The following is an 18,800-nucleotide window of genomic DNA, read 5'->3' as shown; positions in this document are numbered from 1 at the left end:
GGAAGAAACAAATCCACTGATGGGAAAACTTTTGTTGTTCAGTATATTCAGCTAGTCAGTTGATTTAATTTTGGGGGGCTGATATAATGTTTTCGAACTGTGGCATTTTTTTTTTATTTTGGTTTCAATTATATATAATTTAGCACAGATGTCCCAGAAAGTTTAGGGCCAGAATGTTCTTAGGGATGTAGGTTAAACATATGTCAGACAAAAATAGTAAGGTCAATTCAGACATCCATTTAAGGTTAAGGTACAAAATAAAAGAACTCAGAATTGCTGAGTAAGCAAAGAGGGGAAAAAAAGGTCTACAGATGGAATCATTTCCGCTTTTTAAATTGTGCCTGGTGTGGTAATTACTGCAAATAATGTATATACGTATTTAATCACTCATCAGAATTGTTAATAAAATCACAGCTGAGGTGGAACTAAGCCTTTAAGTGATTACCCATCACGCTTATTAAATATGTCTTTAGGACCACATTTTTTCCACGTGTAGAGTGGTGTGAAAAACTATTTGCCCCCTTCCTGATTTCTTATTCTTTTGCATGTTTGTCACACAAAATGTTTCTGATCATCAAACACATTTAACTATTAGTCAAAGATAACACAAGTAAACACAAAATGCAGTTTTTAAATAATGGTTTTTATTATTTAGGGAGAAAAAAAAATCCAAACCTACATGGCTCTGTGTGAAAAAGTAATTGCCCCCTGAACCTAATAACTGGTTGGGCCACCCTTAGCAGCAATAACTGCAATCAAGCGTTTGCGATAACTTGCAACGAGTCTTTTACAGCGCTCTGGAGGAATTTTGGCCCACTTATCTTTGCAGAATTGTTGTAATTCAGCTTAATTTGAGGGTTTTCTAGCATGAACCGCCTTTTTAAGGTCATGCCACAACATCTCAATAGGATTCAGGTCAGGACTTTGACTAGGCCACTCCAAAGTCTTAATTTAGTTTTTCTTCAGCCATTCAGAGGTGGATTTGCTGGATTACCCAAGATTGCTTCAGCTTGAGATGACGAACAGATGGCCGGACATTCTTCTTCAGGATTTTTTGGTAGCCAATAGAATTCATGGTTTCATTTATCACAGCAAGCCTTCCAGGTCCTGAAGCAGCAAAACAACCCCAGACCATCACACTACCACCACCATATTTTACTGTTGGTATGATGTTCTTTTTCTGAAATGCTGTGTTACTTTTACGCCAGATGTAACGGGACACGCACCTTCCAAAAAGTTCAACTTTTGTCTCGTCTGTCCACAAGGTATTTTCCCAAAAGTCTTGGCAATAATTGAGATGTTTTTTAGCAAGATTAAGATGGGCCTTAATGTTCTTTTTGCTTAAAAGTGGTTTGCGCCTTGGAAATCTGCCATGCAGGCCGTTTTTGCCCAGTTTTGGAGTCGTGAACACTGACCGTAATTGAGGCAAGTGAGGCCTGCAGTTCTTTAGATGTTGTCCTGGGGTCTTTTGTGGCCTCTCGGATGAGTTGTCTCTGCGCTCTTGGGGTAATTTTGGTCGGCCGGCCACTCCTGGGAAGGTTCACCACTGTTCCATGTTTTTGCCATTTGTGGATAATGGCTCTCACTGTGGTTCGCTGGAGTCCCAAAGCTTTAGAAATGGCTTTATAACCTTTACCAGACTGATAGATCTCAATTACTTTTGTTCTCATTTGTTCCTGAATTTTTTTGGATCTTGGCATGATGTCTAGCATGCTTTTGGTCTACTTCTCTGTGTCAGGTAGCTCCTATTTAAGTGATTTCTTGATTGAAACAGGTGTGGCAGTAATCAGGCCTGGGGTGACTACAGAAATTTAACTCAGGTGTGATAAAACCACAGTTAAGTTATTTTTTAACAAGGGGGGCAATTACTTTTTCACACAGGGCCATGTAGATTTGGAGGTTTTTTTCTCCCTTAATAACGTAAACCTTCATTTAAAAACTGCATTTATCTTTGACTAATAGTTAACGGTTTTTGATGAGCGGACACATTTAAGTGTGACAAACATGCAAAAGAATAAGAAATCAGGAAGGGGGCAAATAGTTTTTCACACCACTGTATGTGTATACCACAGGATAGCGTCATATAGATTACCTTTCAAAAGTTGGACGAACCTTCAACATTCTGAAACAGTTTTCTCGATATGCAACATCCCTCACGCACCATAATGAATCCCCCAAAATCACCAATTTACAGCATCTGTCATGAAGGCTTTACAGAGCATTATCTTAACATGTGGAAGGAAATAAAAATCAGGAAAGACACGGATTTAGAAGGTGGGTCCAAACTCTTGACTGGTAGTATGTGTGTATGTGTGCGTCTGTGTGTGTGTGTGTGTGTGTGTGTGTGTGAGAGAGAGAGAGAGAGAGAGAGAGAAAGAGAACTATCTGAACTGAACTGAAAGAGATTTTAGAGAGTTTCAGGCTTGCTAGCTGAAATAAAATTAGCATCTTAATGTAAACACGTCACAACCTTGATACTAATGATAATACATATATTTCACATGAGAAATGTTTTGTTTTGCTACATGCTTATTCATTCAAAACAGAATACATATTATATGTATTTTTTTCTACGTGTAAATTTTTTAATAGATATACTTACGAGTACACTGCATTCAACTTGCACTCAGTTCTCACAATACTGTCAGTTTGGTGGTTGCCATGACAGCATTCCCGCGTTCCGTGGTTCTCTGACGCCACTTCCGCATTTCTACGCTTAAAGCGGCCGAGGCGATTGGACAACATTGGCCGAGGCGATTGGTTTAGGCGAGGCGCAGCGTCCCTCCCCTGGCAGCAACACAGCATAAGGCACTTAGCACACTTAGTTGGAATCATAGTCTTATATTCCCATGATTTAAAGTAAAACTATTTACATTTATGTTTCCAGTTAAATAATTTGATAATAAATATAGCTTTGATAATAGTGAGGTGTGATTTCTCTCACTGTAATAAAATTAAAAAATCAAGAACATGTTGTCTTGGCCTTTAGTTTTTAGGTACCAACCATGACCCCAATGGTTCTAGAACATTGCATCAGCATATAGTGAGCAATCCCTCTCACTCTTTCCAGTAAATCTTCACTCTCCTGCCATGCTGCAGAGCCTACAGGAGCATCCATGGCATCACCAACAGCTTCAGACTCACCTAGGTTGGCCAAACACCTTAACTAGAAGGACTCAATACTCTATACATATTACTACTACAGATATATAGTAATTTTTTAATACATTACAAAATAATTTACAGTATAAAATCCATGTTAATCGACTTGTGTATCCACTAGACTTTTTATATGTAGTTCTGTTCTCTGTACTATTTGGTCCTATTGAATCTCACACTGTTGTGTATTTGTGCTTTATGTAGTTTTGCATATTGCTGTGTGTTGAGCCATAGTCCCCATTTGACCTGACTTTACTAGATTGCATCCCACAGGTGCTCTTTTGCATTCAGATCAAGAGAGGCCACTTGCATACATTAAACACATGATCATGCTGTCATTGTCGATATTCCACTCAGGCTAATAAGTAAATTTGTTTGGTCTTTTAACTTAAAAAAGAAAATAGGAAAATGCACAAAACAGAATTAACTTTTTGACCAAAACATTGTGGCTAAAGAATTGCAAAAATGAATGGTACATCAGTAACATAAGCCTAAATGCAAATTAATTTCATAGTGAGGGTTATTATGATTTATTATTTGGATGTGAAATGTTCCATGAAAATCCTTTCTGATAATATTCATAGTTTTAAAAAAAGGAAAAAAATTGGTTGTTGGAATATAATTACTTTATGCTTTAATAATCATCATCATCAGTTGGCTGCAAATATTATGGGTTTGCAGGCATCAACAAACTTGCACCATTCCGTTCTGTCTCATGCTGTTGTTCTCATTTCGTCGACTGTTGGCAGTGTCTCACTGTTGATCAACTTGCCTTTGTACTGCGGGTAGAGAAGTTTTGGCCTACCACGCTTTTTACGCCCGTGTCTTTCGATCGGTTGATAGAGAACGTACTTGTTAATCAGCTCGTGCTCCTGTTTGCGCAGACAAAATGCTTTAATAATAAAAAACACAATGTTCCTTAATTCTGGAAAAATCATCTGTAATGTTGTGCTTATTCCATTTATTATTAATATACAAGTCCTAAATGCATGTTTCTATAGCTGAGATGTCTTTTGAATGTAGCAAAAGGATTTTGAGGTTTTTTTTATGGAGTGGCACAGGGCACAGTGGGTAGCTTGGCCATCTCACATATGTTCAATTCTGAGCTCCTTGCTAAATTTCCTTTACGTGTAAGTGAGTTATGTGCGTGCATAGTGAACTTAGAAAGGGTTAGAAAGAGTCCCATATGTGGTGAAATCACTCATTGTCCCTTTATCTATCTATCTACAGTATCTACCTATCTATCTATCTATCTATCTATCTATCTATCTATATATATATATATACAGTGGTGTGAAAAACTATTTGCCCCCTTCCTGATTTCTTATTCTTTTGCATGTTTGTCACACTTAAATGTTTCTGATCATCAAACACATTTAACTATTAGTCAAAGATAACACAAGTAAACACAAAATGCAGTTTTTAAATGATGGTTTTTATTATTTAGGGAGAAAAAAAATCCAAACTTACATGGCCCTGTGTGAAAAAGTAATTGCCCCCTGAACCTAATAACTGGTTGGGCCACCCTTAGCAGCAATAACTGCAATCAAGCGTTTGCGCTAACTTGCAACGAGTCTTCTACAGCGCTCTGGAGGAATTTTGGCCCACTCATCTTTGCAGAATTGTTGTAATTCAGCTTTATTTGGGGGTTTTCTTGCATGAACCGCCTTTTTAAGGTCATGCCACAACATCTCAATAGGATTCAGGTCAGGACTTTGACTAGGCCACTCCAAAGTCTTCATTTTGTTTTTCTTCAACCATTCAGAGGTGGATTTGCTGGTGTGTTTTGGGTCATTGTCCTGCTGCAGCACCCAAGATCGCTTCAGCTTGAGTTGCCGAACAGATGGCCGGACATTCTCCTTCAGGATTTTTTGGTAGACAGTAGAATTCATGGTTCCATCTATCACAGCAAGCCTTCCAGGTCCTGAAGCAGCAAAACAACCCCAGACCATCACACTACCACCACCATATTTTACTGTTGGTATGATGTTCTTTTTCTGAAATGCTGTGTTACTTTTACGCCAGATGTAACGGGACACGCACCTTCCAAAAAGTTCAACGTTTGTCTCGTCGGTCCACAAGGTATTTTCCCAAAAGTCTTGGCAATCATTGAGATGTTTTTTAGCAAAATTGAGATGAGCCTTAATGTTCTTTTTGCTTAAAAGTGGTTTGCCTTGGAAATCTGCCATGCAGGCCGTTTTTGCCCAGTCTCTTTCTTATGTTGGAGTCATGAACACTGACCTTAATTGAGGCAAGTGAGGCCTGCAGTTCTTTAGTTGTTGTCCTGGGGTCTTTTGTGGCCTCTCGGATGAGTTGTCTCTGCGCTCTTGGGGTAATTTTGGTCGGCCGGCCAATCCTGGGAAGGTTCACCACTGTTCCATGTTTTTGCCATTTGTGGATAATGGCTCTCACTGTGGTTCGCTGGAGCCCCAAAGCTTTAGAAATGGCTTTATAACCTTTACCAGCCTGATAGATCTCAATTACTTTTGTTCTCATTTTTTCTGAATTTCTTTGGATCTTGGCATAATGTCTAGCTTTTGAGGTGCTTTTGGTCTACTTCTCTGTGTCAGGTAGCTCCTATTTAAGTGATTTTTTGATTGAAACAGGTGTGGCAGTAATCAGGCCTGGGGGTGACTACAGAAATTGAACTTTTAACTGTGATAAACCACAGTTAAGTTATTTTTTAACAAGGGGGGGCAATTACTTTTTCACACAGGGCCATGTAGATTTGGAGTTTTTTTTCTCCCTTAATAACATAATCTTCATTTAAAAACTGCATTTTGTGTTCAATTATGTTATCTTTGACTAATAGTTAACGGTTTTTGATGAGCAGAAACATTTAAGTGTGACAAACATGCAAAAGAATAAGAAATCAGGAAGGGGGCAAATAGTTTTTCACACCACTGTATATATATATATATATAGCTATCTATCTATCTTTATCTCCCTCTCTCGCTCTCTCTCTCAGAGAGAGAGAGAGAGAGAGAGAGAAAGAGAGAGATCCCCTCCCCTAACTGCCTTTTTTCAAGCATGTGGCATCTCTGTTTTTGAGGTTAGACATAGAAAATAAAAACTGATCACCATTGATATGACACATGATATGACTGACACAGCCTTTATTAGTACTTTTTTACTTATAGGTTACAGATAATGCAGTGACTGTGAGTGGACAAACATATCAAACAAATGAGTTAGAAGAACTTTAGAAGAACATATAAGCAAAATTTCACAGATAATTGTCCAAATGTCCAAATTTGTCGTTTATACCTGAAATTTATACCGGATCAGTATTAGTATTATATCCAGTCTGGCAGTGATGTACATCACGTGCTGATTTAGCAGCTTAGTCTGTTAAAAAACTGGATTATCGCTTCGACCTACATTTTAAAGAACCCGCCGCGCTCTGTGACCCCGCCTACATCACGCCATCCCAGCCGAGTACCTCGAGTGTGTCCCGTCGCTTGGTTACAATTAATCTACTCGTAACCGAAATTGCAAAGACGTTCTTTAATCTAAGCGTTTTGTTGGTTCCGCACCTCAGCCGCTCCGGAAATGTTCGCATCCAGCCAGTGCAGGTAAGATTATTTGGAGAATTAAATCGTCTATACGTCCTGGTCATAATTTACCTAATGATGCTAGGAGAAAGGTCATATTACTGTAAACCTGTTAATCAGACCACCGTGTAACGGTCGAAGCTTAGCAACGGGAGTTTCATTAAAATTCTGTGATCGAGGTTTTTATTAATTTTATTTTTTATGTGTCATTTTTATCATCGTTACCGTATACAATCAATACAGAGTTTTATCATAAACTGCATATAAGCACACATATTAAAGTTTCAGCTCCTCGTAGCTACGTTTCATGAAATGTAAGAAAAATCGTCAGTTTCAGTATATTATTCTTATTATTATTATTATTATTATTATTATTATTATTATTATTATTTTTCCTGTCGAGTATAAGAGAGAGATTAGTACTGTTCTTCTATCCTGTTTGGGGAATGTCACTGTGCCAGGGTGCCTCTTAAAGGGCCAGACCATGCACTGACTAAATTCCAGATACGCTGTGGATTTGGATTGTTTGCCAAAGCTTTTCAAAAGGAGCACATTCAGCCTTTTGAAAACTGCACTGGTCGCTAAAAACCATTGTGCATTTCATGTGAGCTTTCCAGAGTCCAATAGTGACAGGCCCAGAATTACGGAGCCTTATTTAAATCCCGCAGTCAGTGCGTGTGTGTGTGTGTGTGTGTGTGTGTGCGCGGCAGCACCACGGACAGCGCCACGTGCTGCGCCCCTTCCCCAGTATGTAGCATCCATGTCACGTGACGCCCAGCAAAACTTGCGCGACGAAAGTCCAGCTATCTGTAAAATTCAACCTGATCGAGGTTAAAGTTGTACTTGCTGTCATGCCAGCTCTAATTTAGCGTTAATTTTGGTCTATAAAACTTGAAGCAGAGATAAACATTTATGATCACTGACATTTTATGGTTACCAAATAACACGTTAACTTGATCGTTTTTTAGAAGAATTGCTTTAGTGCACTTTCTAATGAGAAGTATATTCATTGTGATAGCACAAATATAAGTCTAATGTTATTTTTAGGTATAGTTCTTGGCTTACTACTTATAACTTGTCCTTTTTAGAAATGATCGAAATCCATTTATTTTATAATTTTATAAGAAATACAATTATAGCTAAGCTTTTATAATTGTTATTTTAATTCACAATATTATGATCCAAAATGTGATTTAATGTAATGTATAGGTACACTAGATTTTTTTATAATAAGTTTGGGCACATAATTTTCTGTTTGCCTGGATACCTATAAACAGGATGGGATTAATCTGTTACTTATAAAAAGATCTAAACTTAGCTACAATAATATTGTTATTGTTTAGGAGAAACCACCTGTATATATTATGAGGCATGAAGAAATTAGTTATCTAGTATTTCAACCATAATACAGAAATTAACCATTTCTGTAAGATTTGAGAATTCATAACTTTTGCCAATCTATTGTGCACATGTCCCTTTATTAATATTCTTTATTTCTAAAAAACTGTTATGGGAATTTAATTGTGTACCTGCTAATGGCAATTCATTTCATTGTAGATTTCATGTTGGTGAGTGTTTAAATGATGGAAGGAAAAGCAGTTTTAAGCAGATGTTACTGACAGCTTTGTTTTGTTCTTCTTATACACCATTTTTTTCAACTACAGAACAAATTCTACAAGCCTCATACCTTCCTTTATTACCCTAAAAAAATGTACCTCAGTAGTCATCACTGGAGTGACTCAGTGCACATATTGTGATACCATAATCAGCATATTATTAACTGTATACTGTGACTTATAAATTCTTAGATCTCCAAATGCTTGAAAATGAGCTCAAGACCAAGTTTCATGACAGAAATTATTTCTTATTTCTTGAATTAGGTACACATATGAAGAGTGCAAAGAGACAGTAGACTGGCTTTTGGCTCAAACAAATGTCCGGCCCAAAGTAGCAATTATCTGTGGATCGGGTCTTGAAGGCCTGTCAGACCTGCTGAACAACAGGGCTGCGTTTCCGTATAACAACATACCGCATTTTCCCCACAGTACAGGTATGCATATCTCAAAAGACAATTTGATTACACAATAATAATAAGTTAATACTTATTATTTGTTTTATTGCTCATTAAGATGGAAGGTGATTCAATTTTAAGCAACTTATATCTAACTGAAACAAGTGCCTCAGTTGACCAAAAGCAAGTTAGTTTTTTCTGTAAGAAAGGGAACCACTGCTAATGACACTTTCACACAATTTAGCTGGGACAAGTGTTTATATTGAGAAGTGCCACAACACTGGCAAGAAGTCAGTTAGTGAAACTATTTATGATCCATTCTTGCCATCACACAAGACTAACCTACAAATAAATACAAATTAATTATACTACATATCTACAGGCAAAACTTCTATAGTTTTTCTATCTAATGAACAAGTAATGAACAAGAGTTTCAATAATTTAAGATAGTATATATTGTTTTTTGTTTTTTTTTGGACTGCTTACATTTGCAGAAGTAAAAAGCTCTCTTTCTCTCTCTCTCTCTCTCTCACTCTCTCTCTCTCTCTCTCTCTCTCTCTCTCTCTCTCTTTCTTACTCACTATGCAGTACCAGACCATGAAGATCAGCTGGTGTTTGGGGAGCTAAAAGGAAAGCAGTGTGTTTGCATGAAAGACAGTTTTCATTTCTTTGAAGGTTGTGACACTGCCATGGTGAGAAACATTCTTATTTAATGTACAGTCATTTAATCTGCTTATCTGATTATGAAAAACAGTTGAGTGGCAAAACAGAAAGCTCATTTATTTAAAAAAAAAAAAACTGATATCAAGACCTATTACAAAGTGACAATTACTCATAGAAAAGTTATAAAAATGTATTTATCACATAATCAGTACATTTCTACAGTACACTACTATAGCATAGGCTAAACCAAAAGTTAAATGCATTGACTGTTAAAGAGATCAGGATTTCTTTTTCCATAGGAATTTTGTTTTACTTTTGAATGTTTGTGCGCAATAGAATAATGTCAAAAAGAATCGGAGCAAATGAGTACTTGATAAATAGCCATTTATAAAGCAATCATACCTCATGCCTACACATTTACTCACTGACGGAACACCTGTACAGACCTGCTCATTTATGAACTTATTTTATGAGCCAATCATGTGGCAGCAGCCCAAAGCAGAAAGCCATTCAGGCACAGGCAGAGAAACTTTATGTTCACAAGAAACATCAGAGTGAGGACTGTTGAATCTCAGAGTTCATCCTAGGCCATCAGCATGGTGTGTGTGATGGCATGGCATGATAGGGCTACCTGAAGTACTGGTAGGCTGCACCTATACAGTATGTGCCTGCTGGCCTTGCAACATGATGGCACTCTGATTAAATTTTCTCCTCTCGATGCAAGAGAAGCAAATACAAAAAAAAATTTTTTGATCATTCACGAAATCATAAAGTGAAAGCTGCAGCGATAATATAGACTTGTGTTAAACAGTAACTTGCAATACAAATGATTTATATCATATAATGGGAGTGGTGTCAGCAAATGTGGAATGAAGCTCAGACAAACTTCCTTATGATTACAAATGAATGCCTCTAAAGGAAGCCTCTGGTAAAGGCTAATGATTAACACTGAAGCTAAAGATGAGCAAGAACATTTCAGTTGACACATTCTTATAATCATAAATCATATACCTCTAAACAGACACATTTAATTTTATTTAATCACTTACAGTTTTGGTTAACCTATAGCACAGTTTCACTACAGACACCTGAATTCAACAATCTTGCTCTTGTGACATTAGTCTCAAAAGAACTATGAACTATAAACTACAACGAGTGGAAGGGTTTACTCCCTATTTCAGAATGTAAAGTGTAACTACAGTTCAATGATTTTAATTGTAGTTTAGATTATTTTTGTTTATGACTGGGTCTTTAAACAGAAATAATCTGAACTACAATTAAAATCATTGAACTGTAGTTAATAAAATGAAAATGAAAAGAAGTTTGTATTCAAGATGCCATTTCTCTGTTAATAGAAATAATATTAATAACAGATTTGCATAGGCAACAGAAATGTGCAAAAATGGAAAAGATTGTCCATATAAATAAATATAGACTACTAATTTATGTTTATATGATTTTGAACAAAAAAACAAACAAATATTAATTATAAATGTGATTATTTTAAAGACAGAACATATTATCTGTAGCTTTTGCTTTATTGAATCAGCATAAAATACACCGTTTTCCCCCGCACAGGTCACATACCCAGTACGTGTCTTTTTCCTTCTTGGGGTCGAGACTTTAATTGTTACAAATGCTGCAAGAGGATTAAACTCCAATTTTAATGTAGGAGACATTATGATGATCAAGGACCACATCAATATTCCCGGCTTTGCTGGCCAGAATCCCCTGTGTGGCCCAAATGATGAGAGGTGAGTTACAGGTTTATATCTGTAAAAAAGGTTTTGAAAGAAGGCTGGTATTTGTATGATCCTTAATAAAAAGTGTCTAGCACTATCTCCTTGCAACCTCCAGGGTTGAGGGTTTAATTCCCGCTTATGGTCTGTGTGCATGGTGTTTGCATGTTTGCTCTGTGCTTGGTGGGTTTCCTTCGAGGGCTCGGGTTTTCTCCCACAGTCCAAAGACATGCAGATTAGCCTAATTGGTGTTCCCAAATTGTCCATAGTGTGTATGTGTCTGTGTGTGTGCCGTGCAATGGCACCCAGTCTAGTCCTTGTGTCCTATCCTGCAATAGGGTCCAGGCACTTCTTGACTCTGTTTACAGGATAAGGCGATGAGTGAGTGAGTGAGTGCGTGAGTAAGTGAGTGAGTGAGTGAGTAAGTGAGTGCGTGAGTGAGTGAGTGAGTGAGTGAGTGAGTGAGTGAGTGAGTGACTTTGTGAAAATTTGAATATTAAACAGTGGTTAGTTCTGATCAAGTAATCTGATAAAACAAGAGGCATTTCACAAGTGGCAATATTTAAGCAACACCACATGAGAGAGAGTGCTGTATTGCTGGATATAGGCTATGATGTGGTCATAGGCAGGATACTGCCATGCTGCAGCCAACAATACAGCACAACCTTGAGAGTGATATTGCTTTTATACAACAGTTCAGCAAAACCCATTTATTATCAATGGATTATGATTTGTTTCTCAGTTATTTTGCTCCGCCATGACATATGCTTCTGCCACTGACGAAGCTAACTAACCACTAATCCAGTTATTACAACTTAAAATATCACCTTGGTTAAATCCCAGGTTCTGAGTTAAAGAGAATTAAATGGAAAGCTAGTGAACTAGGGTGAAAAATACATTGTCACACACACACACCAAGCAGTGCCCTTGATTAGGGGTTGGAGAGCAATTTAGACTTCATCCTTGTAATAGGATCTAGTTAGCTTTGTAGCCTCAAATAAAGAATTATGGATGGTTCAGATGCAAATTGGAATGATTGGGAGCCATTATTAAGGACTGAAAATGTTTTGTTTAAATGATATTAAATGTTTTATTGTTGAAATTGCTTCTATGGTTTGGAATGTGTTTTTGGCAGTCAGTTGTTCTTTTCACCGTATGGCAGACTGTGCCAACTTACTTTCACCTGACAGATTCTAATTAGCACAACTATTTACCCAGATGTGGCAAGACTTTAAATTCCTGAAGCCAGGGTTGTCACCTCTGCTGGTGACTGACAGTTAGTTTAATTGAAGGTTATTAGAACACCTAGGAATATAGTTAAATGTAACTTATTCACTCAGATTGTTTAGTTGGGAACTACTGTATATGTATCACTCCATGTCACAGGTGTTCCAATAACTGTTATTTATTGGACTAACTAAGTGTTGGTCATCACCATGGGCGAAAGTACGTTGGTATGGTCTGCTGTAATGGAAAGAGGGGAGAGAAGATGCCAGCCAAAACCCACATTCAAAACCAGTCACTGAGGCATTTCTGCAAGAAAACACTGATAACATTATGTAATCTTAAACAACACTTTGTCTAGTTAGTAAGTGCTTCTAAGTTGTTCTGAATTTCCTCTGATTTGTCTGTGGTGTTCTGTGGTGTTCTGTGTCCACTAACACAAGGCTGAATCCCAAATCCCTCTTTAATCCCTGATCAAGGGCACTGCTTGGTGTGTGGAGCAAGGAACTGTACATTTTAGCACACAGGCTTTTCATTTATTGCTATTTGGGATTCATCCCCAGAACTCTGGAAGTTATCCGATATTCTAAAATTTTGTTAATTACACCTTTAAACTTTCTAAAATAATTAAAGTATAAGAACAGAAAAACAGATCAAATATTTGCAATGCTTATTGATGCTCACAGATTCAAAACAATAAGAAAGATTTAACATTATTTATTTTAGGTAATTTAAAATTATGTGTAATTTTTACCTAACACCTGGGAGCTCCCCCTACAATTGCCTGAACTTCTGTTGTTATGTGTCATGTGTAGGTTTGGTGTACGCTTTCCCTGCATGTCGGATGCATATGATAAAGACTTAGCCCACATGGCCAGGCAAATAGCTGAGGAGCAAGGCATTGCTAATTTTCTCCAGCATGGAGTCTACTGTATGGTGCCTGGACCAACCTATGAGACAATGGCTGAGTGTAAAATGCTTCAGTTAGTGGGGGCAGATGCTGTAGGTAAGTGGTAATTTATTGTCATTTCTAATGCAGGACCATCCTGTTTTGAACAATATAATGCTGCTTATCATACCCTGAATCATCAGTGATGGGAAGTTGTTCTGTATTTTCTTATCTTATTTATTTTAACCCCTCTTTAAGAAACTCAAGAAAGAGGAACACACAAAAACCCAACATGGAAATGTGGAAAAAAATTATAATGGCTTTTATAGAAAAAAAAAACCTGTCTTGTTTTGTTATCTTATTCTAAAATGTCAGCAATGTCTAAATGCCCGCATATATATATTGCTATATATATTGCTTAACATTATGTGGCAATTAACATAATGTTAATTGCCACATAATGTTAATTGCCCACAGTTAACTGATTTAAGTTAGTATGTGCGTAATCCTGTCCTGCAATAGATCCGCACCCTGTCCAGTGTTCCATAGAGTGCCCCCTGATCTTCTGTAACGCGGTACAGGAGCAGCGGTATAAAGAATGAGAAAGAGATGAGAGTTCATTTGAGTCCAAATGGACCTATAAACACTCCTGAGTTTTAATTCAGCACTGGGGGTTTTGGTGTGCATGCTTATAAGAAACAAACCTAAATTAAAATGAGCAACTTCTGTGACATTGGGTAAATGTGGCCTTACTTCTTCTTTAATTTTATAGGAAAGAGCATGGTACCTGAAGTGGTAGTGGCACGTCACTGTGGCATTCGTGTCTTTGGCCTCTCCCTTATCACCAACAATGTGGTGTCTGCCTACAGTAGTAAGGACCATGCCAACCATGAAGAGGTTTCTGGGACCACAGACATGCCTACTCAAGACCTGCAGCGTTTAGTCATTCATCTTGTGGAAAAAATATAAAGTTATGCTATTTGGTATTTAGGCATACCAAAAAACACTGTCTATGTTTGCATTGTCCAAAATTTTGCATTTAAAATTAATGCAACATAAAATTAATTAATGCACCTATAACAGATTAAGAGACTTTATCATTAGTAGTAGAGAGTTTTTTATAATACTTTATAATATTTATGTGTTTTATTTAGACAAATGCACTAGCAATCTGACACTTTATGATATGATCCCAGCAAAATCAACATTATGTCGAATTGTATATGTTTAAAAATTATCTGCTATTTCTTACATGATTCACATACTTTGAATGACTCTTCACTGTGAGACCTGCACTCACTTAAATTACCTGTCTATCTGTAGTCAGTACTTTAGAATAATATCACAAGCCAGGGTTCCCTGGAGACCAGGGACTGTGGGAGTTATTTTAGCTGTGATTGTTTTGCTGTGCAAACAGTGTGTGCCTGTACATGTGCTTGTGTATAACAACAAATGGCATATTCCGCTTTACAGTACTTGATGGTAGTCTCACCTCCTCACACAAATCGGGTCAGTCTTAAGTAGGCATTTCTAAAGATGCTAATAGACCTGCAGTAAGCTGCCTGGTACTGTATTAGTAAAGTGCCCATGGCCAATAGCTATAGTCATGTTCATAAGTTAATACCCCATCTTTTAATTCTATGTGGGTTTTTTTTTTTTTGTAAAAACATAGGAAAAACCATCTAAACAGGTCTTAGGCAAATACAACCTCAGATGAACCACAGATAACTATTTCATCATGCCATTATTTATTTACCAGAAATTACGCTAAAAAAAAAAAACATATGGGCTATACTAAGTACCCCATGATTCAGGATCTTGTAGATCTACCTTTTGCAGCATTAACTTAAACTAATCAATTCCTGTATGACTTCATCAGTCTTTTACATCATTGTGGAGAACTATTGGCCATTACCTTAGTTCATTGTGGTTTTGGGGAATCTGCATATGCACATCATAATGACCTTATAGACATACGGTCCCACCACAGCATTTCAGTTGGAAAGAGGTCTGGACTTTGACTAGGCCAGTTTTACTTTACAGTGATTCTGATGTAGATTTACTGGAGTGCTTTGGATGATTGTCCTGCTGCATGCCACAATTTAGACAGATAATTCAGCTGTTGGACAGATGGTCTATTGCGATGTGCAGACCGAAGCGAATGGGAGACAATCTGATAATTTTTTTTAAATATAACACTCGGCAGACTCTCATAGTCAATAAAAAGGAAATAAGATTAGTTAAATCAAATATTTATTAATAATAAAACAAATATATATTTTAAATTCTTTCTGTGCAGCCCGGTACCGAATCATCCACGGCTTGGTACCGGTCCGCAGCCCTGTGGTTGGGGACAACTGCTCTAAACCAGCAAACTGCCAAAACTTTGGTTCTATGATGATCAATTGATTAAGGGCTGATAATTAGCAACACATGGCAGCAACGTACTCTCTTAAATCATGTGAAAGCAGTAAGGAAGCATTCATTATTGCCCACATGTTTTTATTTTTGTTTGTCCAGTGAAAAAAAAACGTTATATGCTGTTATTCATCTTAGATTGTATTTGCCTAATACTAAGAACCCCCAATAATCAGATAAGTTATATGTTTTTACACAAAAACACAAAGAATTAAAAGAGAAGGTAACTTTTGAACATGACCATATATATTCAATACAAGCGCTCTACCTCGTAATTCTGAAGCCTTAGAACAAATGGACAAGTATGAGGTCCTTATTTTTTATTGTTTTATCCAAACAAACTTATTAAGACAGTCCGCTAACTCTGATTTGTGGGTGTCCAATTACTTTTAATGAAACATTATATGAATGAATTAAGCAGAAAGTATTGAAAATAAAAGTGACCATAAATAATATTTTACCATATGCTACCAAGAGTGGTTAGCACTGTCGCCTTGTACCTCTAGGGTCCGGGTTCAATTCCTGGCCAGGTTCCATTCTCATCTCTGTGTGCGTGGAGTTTGCATGTTCTCCTCGTGCTTGGTGGGTTTCCTCCTGGTACTCCGGTTTCCTCCCACAGTCCAAAGACATGCAGATTAGTCTAATTGACATTCCCAAATTACCTGTAGTGTGTGAATGAGGGTGTGAGTGTCTGTCTGTGTGTGTGCCCTGCGATGGTTTGGTACCCTGTCCAGTACCTGCATTGTGCCCTAAATTTCTTGGGATAGGCTCCAGGCCCCCTAAATGCAGGATAAAGCGGTATAGACAATGAGTGAGTAAGTGTTATTCTACTAAGCAAAAAATAATAAATAAAAGATTTCTGAATGTCAAATCACTATGAGCAGCACAATTGCCTTCATTTAAATTACTTAAATAAGCCTGTTTTTTATACATTTCTTTTTTTTTTTTACAAAGAATGAGTGGACACACATGCCTCCACAGATTTATAATCACATTTTTAATCCCACAGGTTGAAATATAGGACTGATTCATATTTGATTCTGTGTCATGCCATGTTTTTAACTCATGTCGATGGTAGTTTTTCTTGCACCAGTACATATCTATTGTTATAAAGGTTCATTGAATTTTACCTATACAATGGTGCTATTGTTTTTTATTTTATCTCACAACACCAGTGAACATTGTAAAATTCAATGAACCTTTATTCATAATTTTAACAATAAATATGTACTGGTGCAAGAAAAACTACCATCGACATGAGTTAAAAACATGGCATTACATTTCTAGACTTCTAAAATGTCCATGAATTCTTCTATCCATAAAATGCCATGCATACAGTATATTGTTAACTGTGTAACTACTTAAAACATATTTAAAAAGTATTTTCAAGACTTAATTGTAGCCCTAACCTTAAACAGATTAACTAGTTAGACATGGTTTTAATTTTTTCACTTTTAAAAACGGAAGCAAATTGCTTTTGTAAAATGCACTTTTTGGTCATAAAAGTTCTGCACGATGCACAGACAATATACTCATTTACTCAGTCACTCACACACATACACATATGCCTTTATTTATTCATATACCAAATAAATGATTAATTTAAAAAAATGTATTTATGAATACAAAAAAACATGTACACAGTTTTTATGGATGAGAGTCTAATGAATAATAACATTAACTGTCAGACAAGAAAAAAAGATATTATTTTCTCATATATGTAACTTGGTTTTGCAGCTGTATGCTGTTCTCTTAAATAAGATTCTGGCAATGGGAATTAGAGCTAACCTGTTATATTCAAGGTTATAAATTATGTGATTGGCTTTTACTACGTTGCCTTTCTAGTAACACTCCAGCCAAAGGCACCAAAAAGAATGAGTGTCCGTTGAGTTTGTAAGGTGAGATGTTTGGCAGTTACTTACACTTTATTTTTATTATTTATTACACTATGTATATAGACACTGCTACAGAATGTTTAAAGAAGGTGTTCAAATAAGGGGGAATCAGCACGGAAAACACACTACACTGTTGGAGGCCATCAATTGTGACAAAGGGGATTTTCAAAGCGGATTCCAAACTAGGGTTCAACGATGGCACTAATGCATCTCTTGTGATGGAGACTACTGTATGTAGAGTAGTATCTTTGTAGTGAACAAAAGTGTTAAACATGCCAGAATAAGCTTTATACATTAGATTGTGCACAGTAGCGACATTTATACAATTTTATTTTTTTATTTGTATAGCGCTTTTAACAATTTACATCATCACAAATCAGCTTTATACAATCAAAAGAAGCTACTGTACGATGAGAGCTGGGCATTTCTCATGATGTCCTCTTAATAGATTCATGACTTAGTCATCTGGAATGGTTTTCACTTCACAGGTGTGCCTTTGTCAAGAGGTAGTTAGTTTATTTACATTTTTTTGCCTTCTTAATGTGTTTCAGACCATCATCAGTATTGTACAGAGGAAGAGTGAGTACTGAGTCAATGGCCTTACTAGTGCTGTTACAACCACTGTACAAATTCATGTTATGGTATGAAATCATGAGCAGAAAAATATTTAGTATTAAATAAAGAGAAAAGCCATTTAAATTTAAATGTAAGTGCAGCTGCCAAAGCATTACATGCTATAAAACTGGCTCTCACGAGGGCTGTCACAGGAAAGTGACAAGCAAAGTGATCAAAGCAAAAAGTGGGTACTTTGAGGAATTATTTAAAAAAAACATATTCTGGGTTATGTCACACATTTTTTGTTGACTACATACTTGTTTTGTCATACTTTTAATGTCTCCAGTAGTAATACACAATGTAGGAACAATTATACATTACAGTAATTTTACTACACTCTAGAGTTTGTGTGTGTGTGTGTGTGTGTGTGTGTGTGTGTGTGTGTGTGTGTGTGTGTGTGTGTGTGTGTGTGTGTGTGTGTGTGTGTGTATAAAGATCTCCAAGAACAGGGTCACACATACTAAGTTTTGCCCTCAGAAATGGCAGGTGAGTGAGCAAATCTTCCTACTAGCAAAACCAAGACTGTTTTGGTCTATTGTATCCTGTCTATAGCACAGAGGCATGACAGAGGTCGGTCAGAATAAGAGTTGCCACCCTCAGCTCTAAGAACACTCACTAGACACCCTAGATCGG

The 18,800-nt window shown here is 36.9% G+C and overlaps 1 protein-coding gene across 1 annotated transcript; it reads left to right on the top strand.

Annotated features, from left to right (window-relative positions):
• The first annotated feature begins 6,600 nt into the window (after nt 1-6,600).
• On the top strand, nt 6,601-16,532 carry pnp6 (purine nucleoside phosphorylase 6). The gene is made up of 6 exons (XM_053499732.1): nt 6,601-6,734; nt 8,594-8,763; nt 9,313-9,416; nt 10,966-11,141; nt 13,166-13,356; nt 14,012-16,532. The coding sequence occupies exons 1-6, from the start codon at nt 6,712-6,714 to the stop codon at nt 14,206-14,208; spliced, it is 861 nt and encodes a 286-aa protein (XP_053355707.1). The 5' UTR covers nt 6,601-6,711; the 3' UTR covers nt 14,209-16,532.
• Nucleotides 16,533-18,800: the final 2,268 nt, after the last annotated feature.

The sequence above is a fragment of the Clarias gariepinus genome, chromosome 7, assembly GCF_024256425.1.
Source record: "Clarias gariepinus isolate MV-2021 ecotype Netherlands chromosome 7, CGAR_prim_01v2, whole genome shotgun sequence".
Taxonomy (NCBI): Eukaryota; Metazoa; Chordata; class Actinopteri; order Siluriformes; family Clariidae; genus Clarias; species Clarias gariepinus.
Note: the sequence above shows the minus strand (reverse complement) of the source record. Positions and strands in the feature narration are given on the sequence as shown.

Excerpts from the sequence above, each read along its gene's own strand:
- pnp6 (XM_053499732.1), top strand. The coding sequence starts at position 6,712 with ATGTTCGCATCCAGCCAGTGCAG. Across the intron at positions 6,735-8,593 it reads TTCGCATCCAGCCAGTGCAG|GTACACATATGAAGAGTGCA; the intron begins GTAAGATTATTT and ends TTCTTGAATTAG. Across the intron at positions 11,142-13,165 it reads TGTGGCCCAAATGATGAGAG|GTTTGGTGTACGCTTTCCCT; the intron begins GTGAGTTACAGG and ends TGTCATGTGTAG.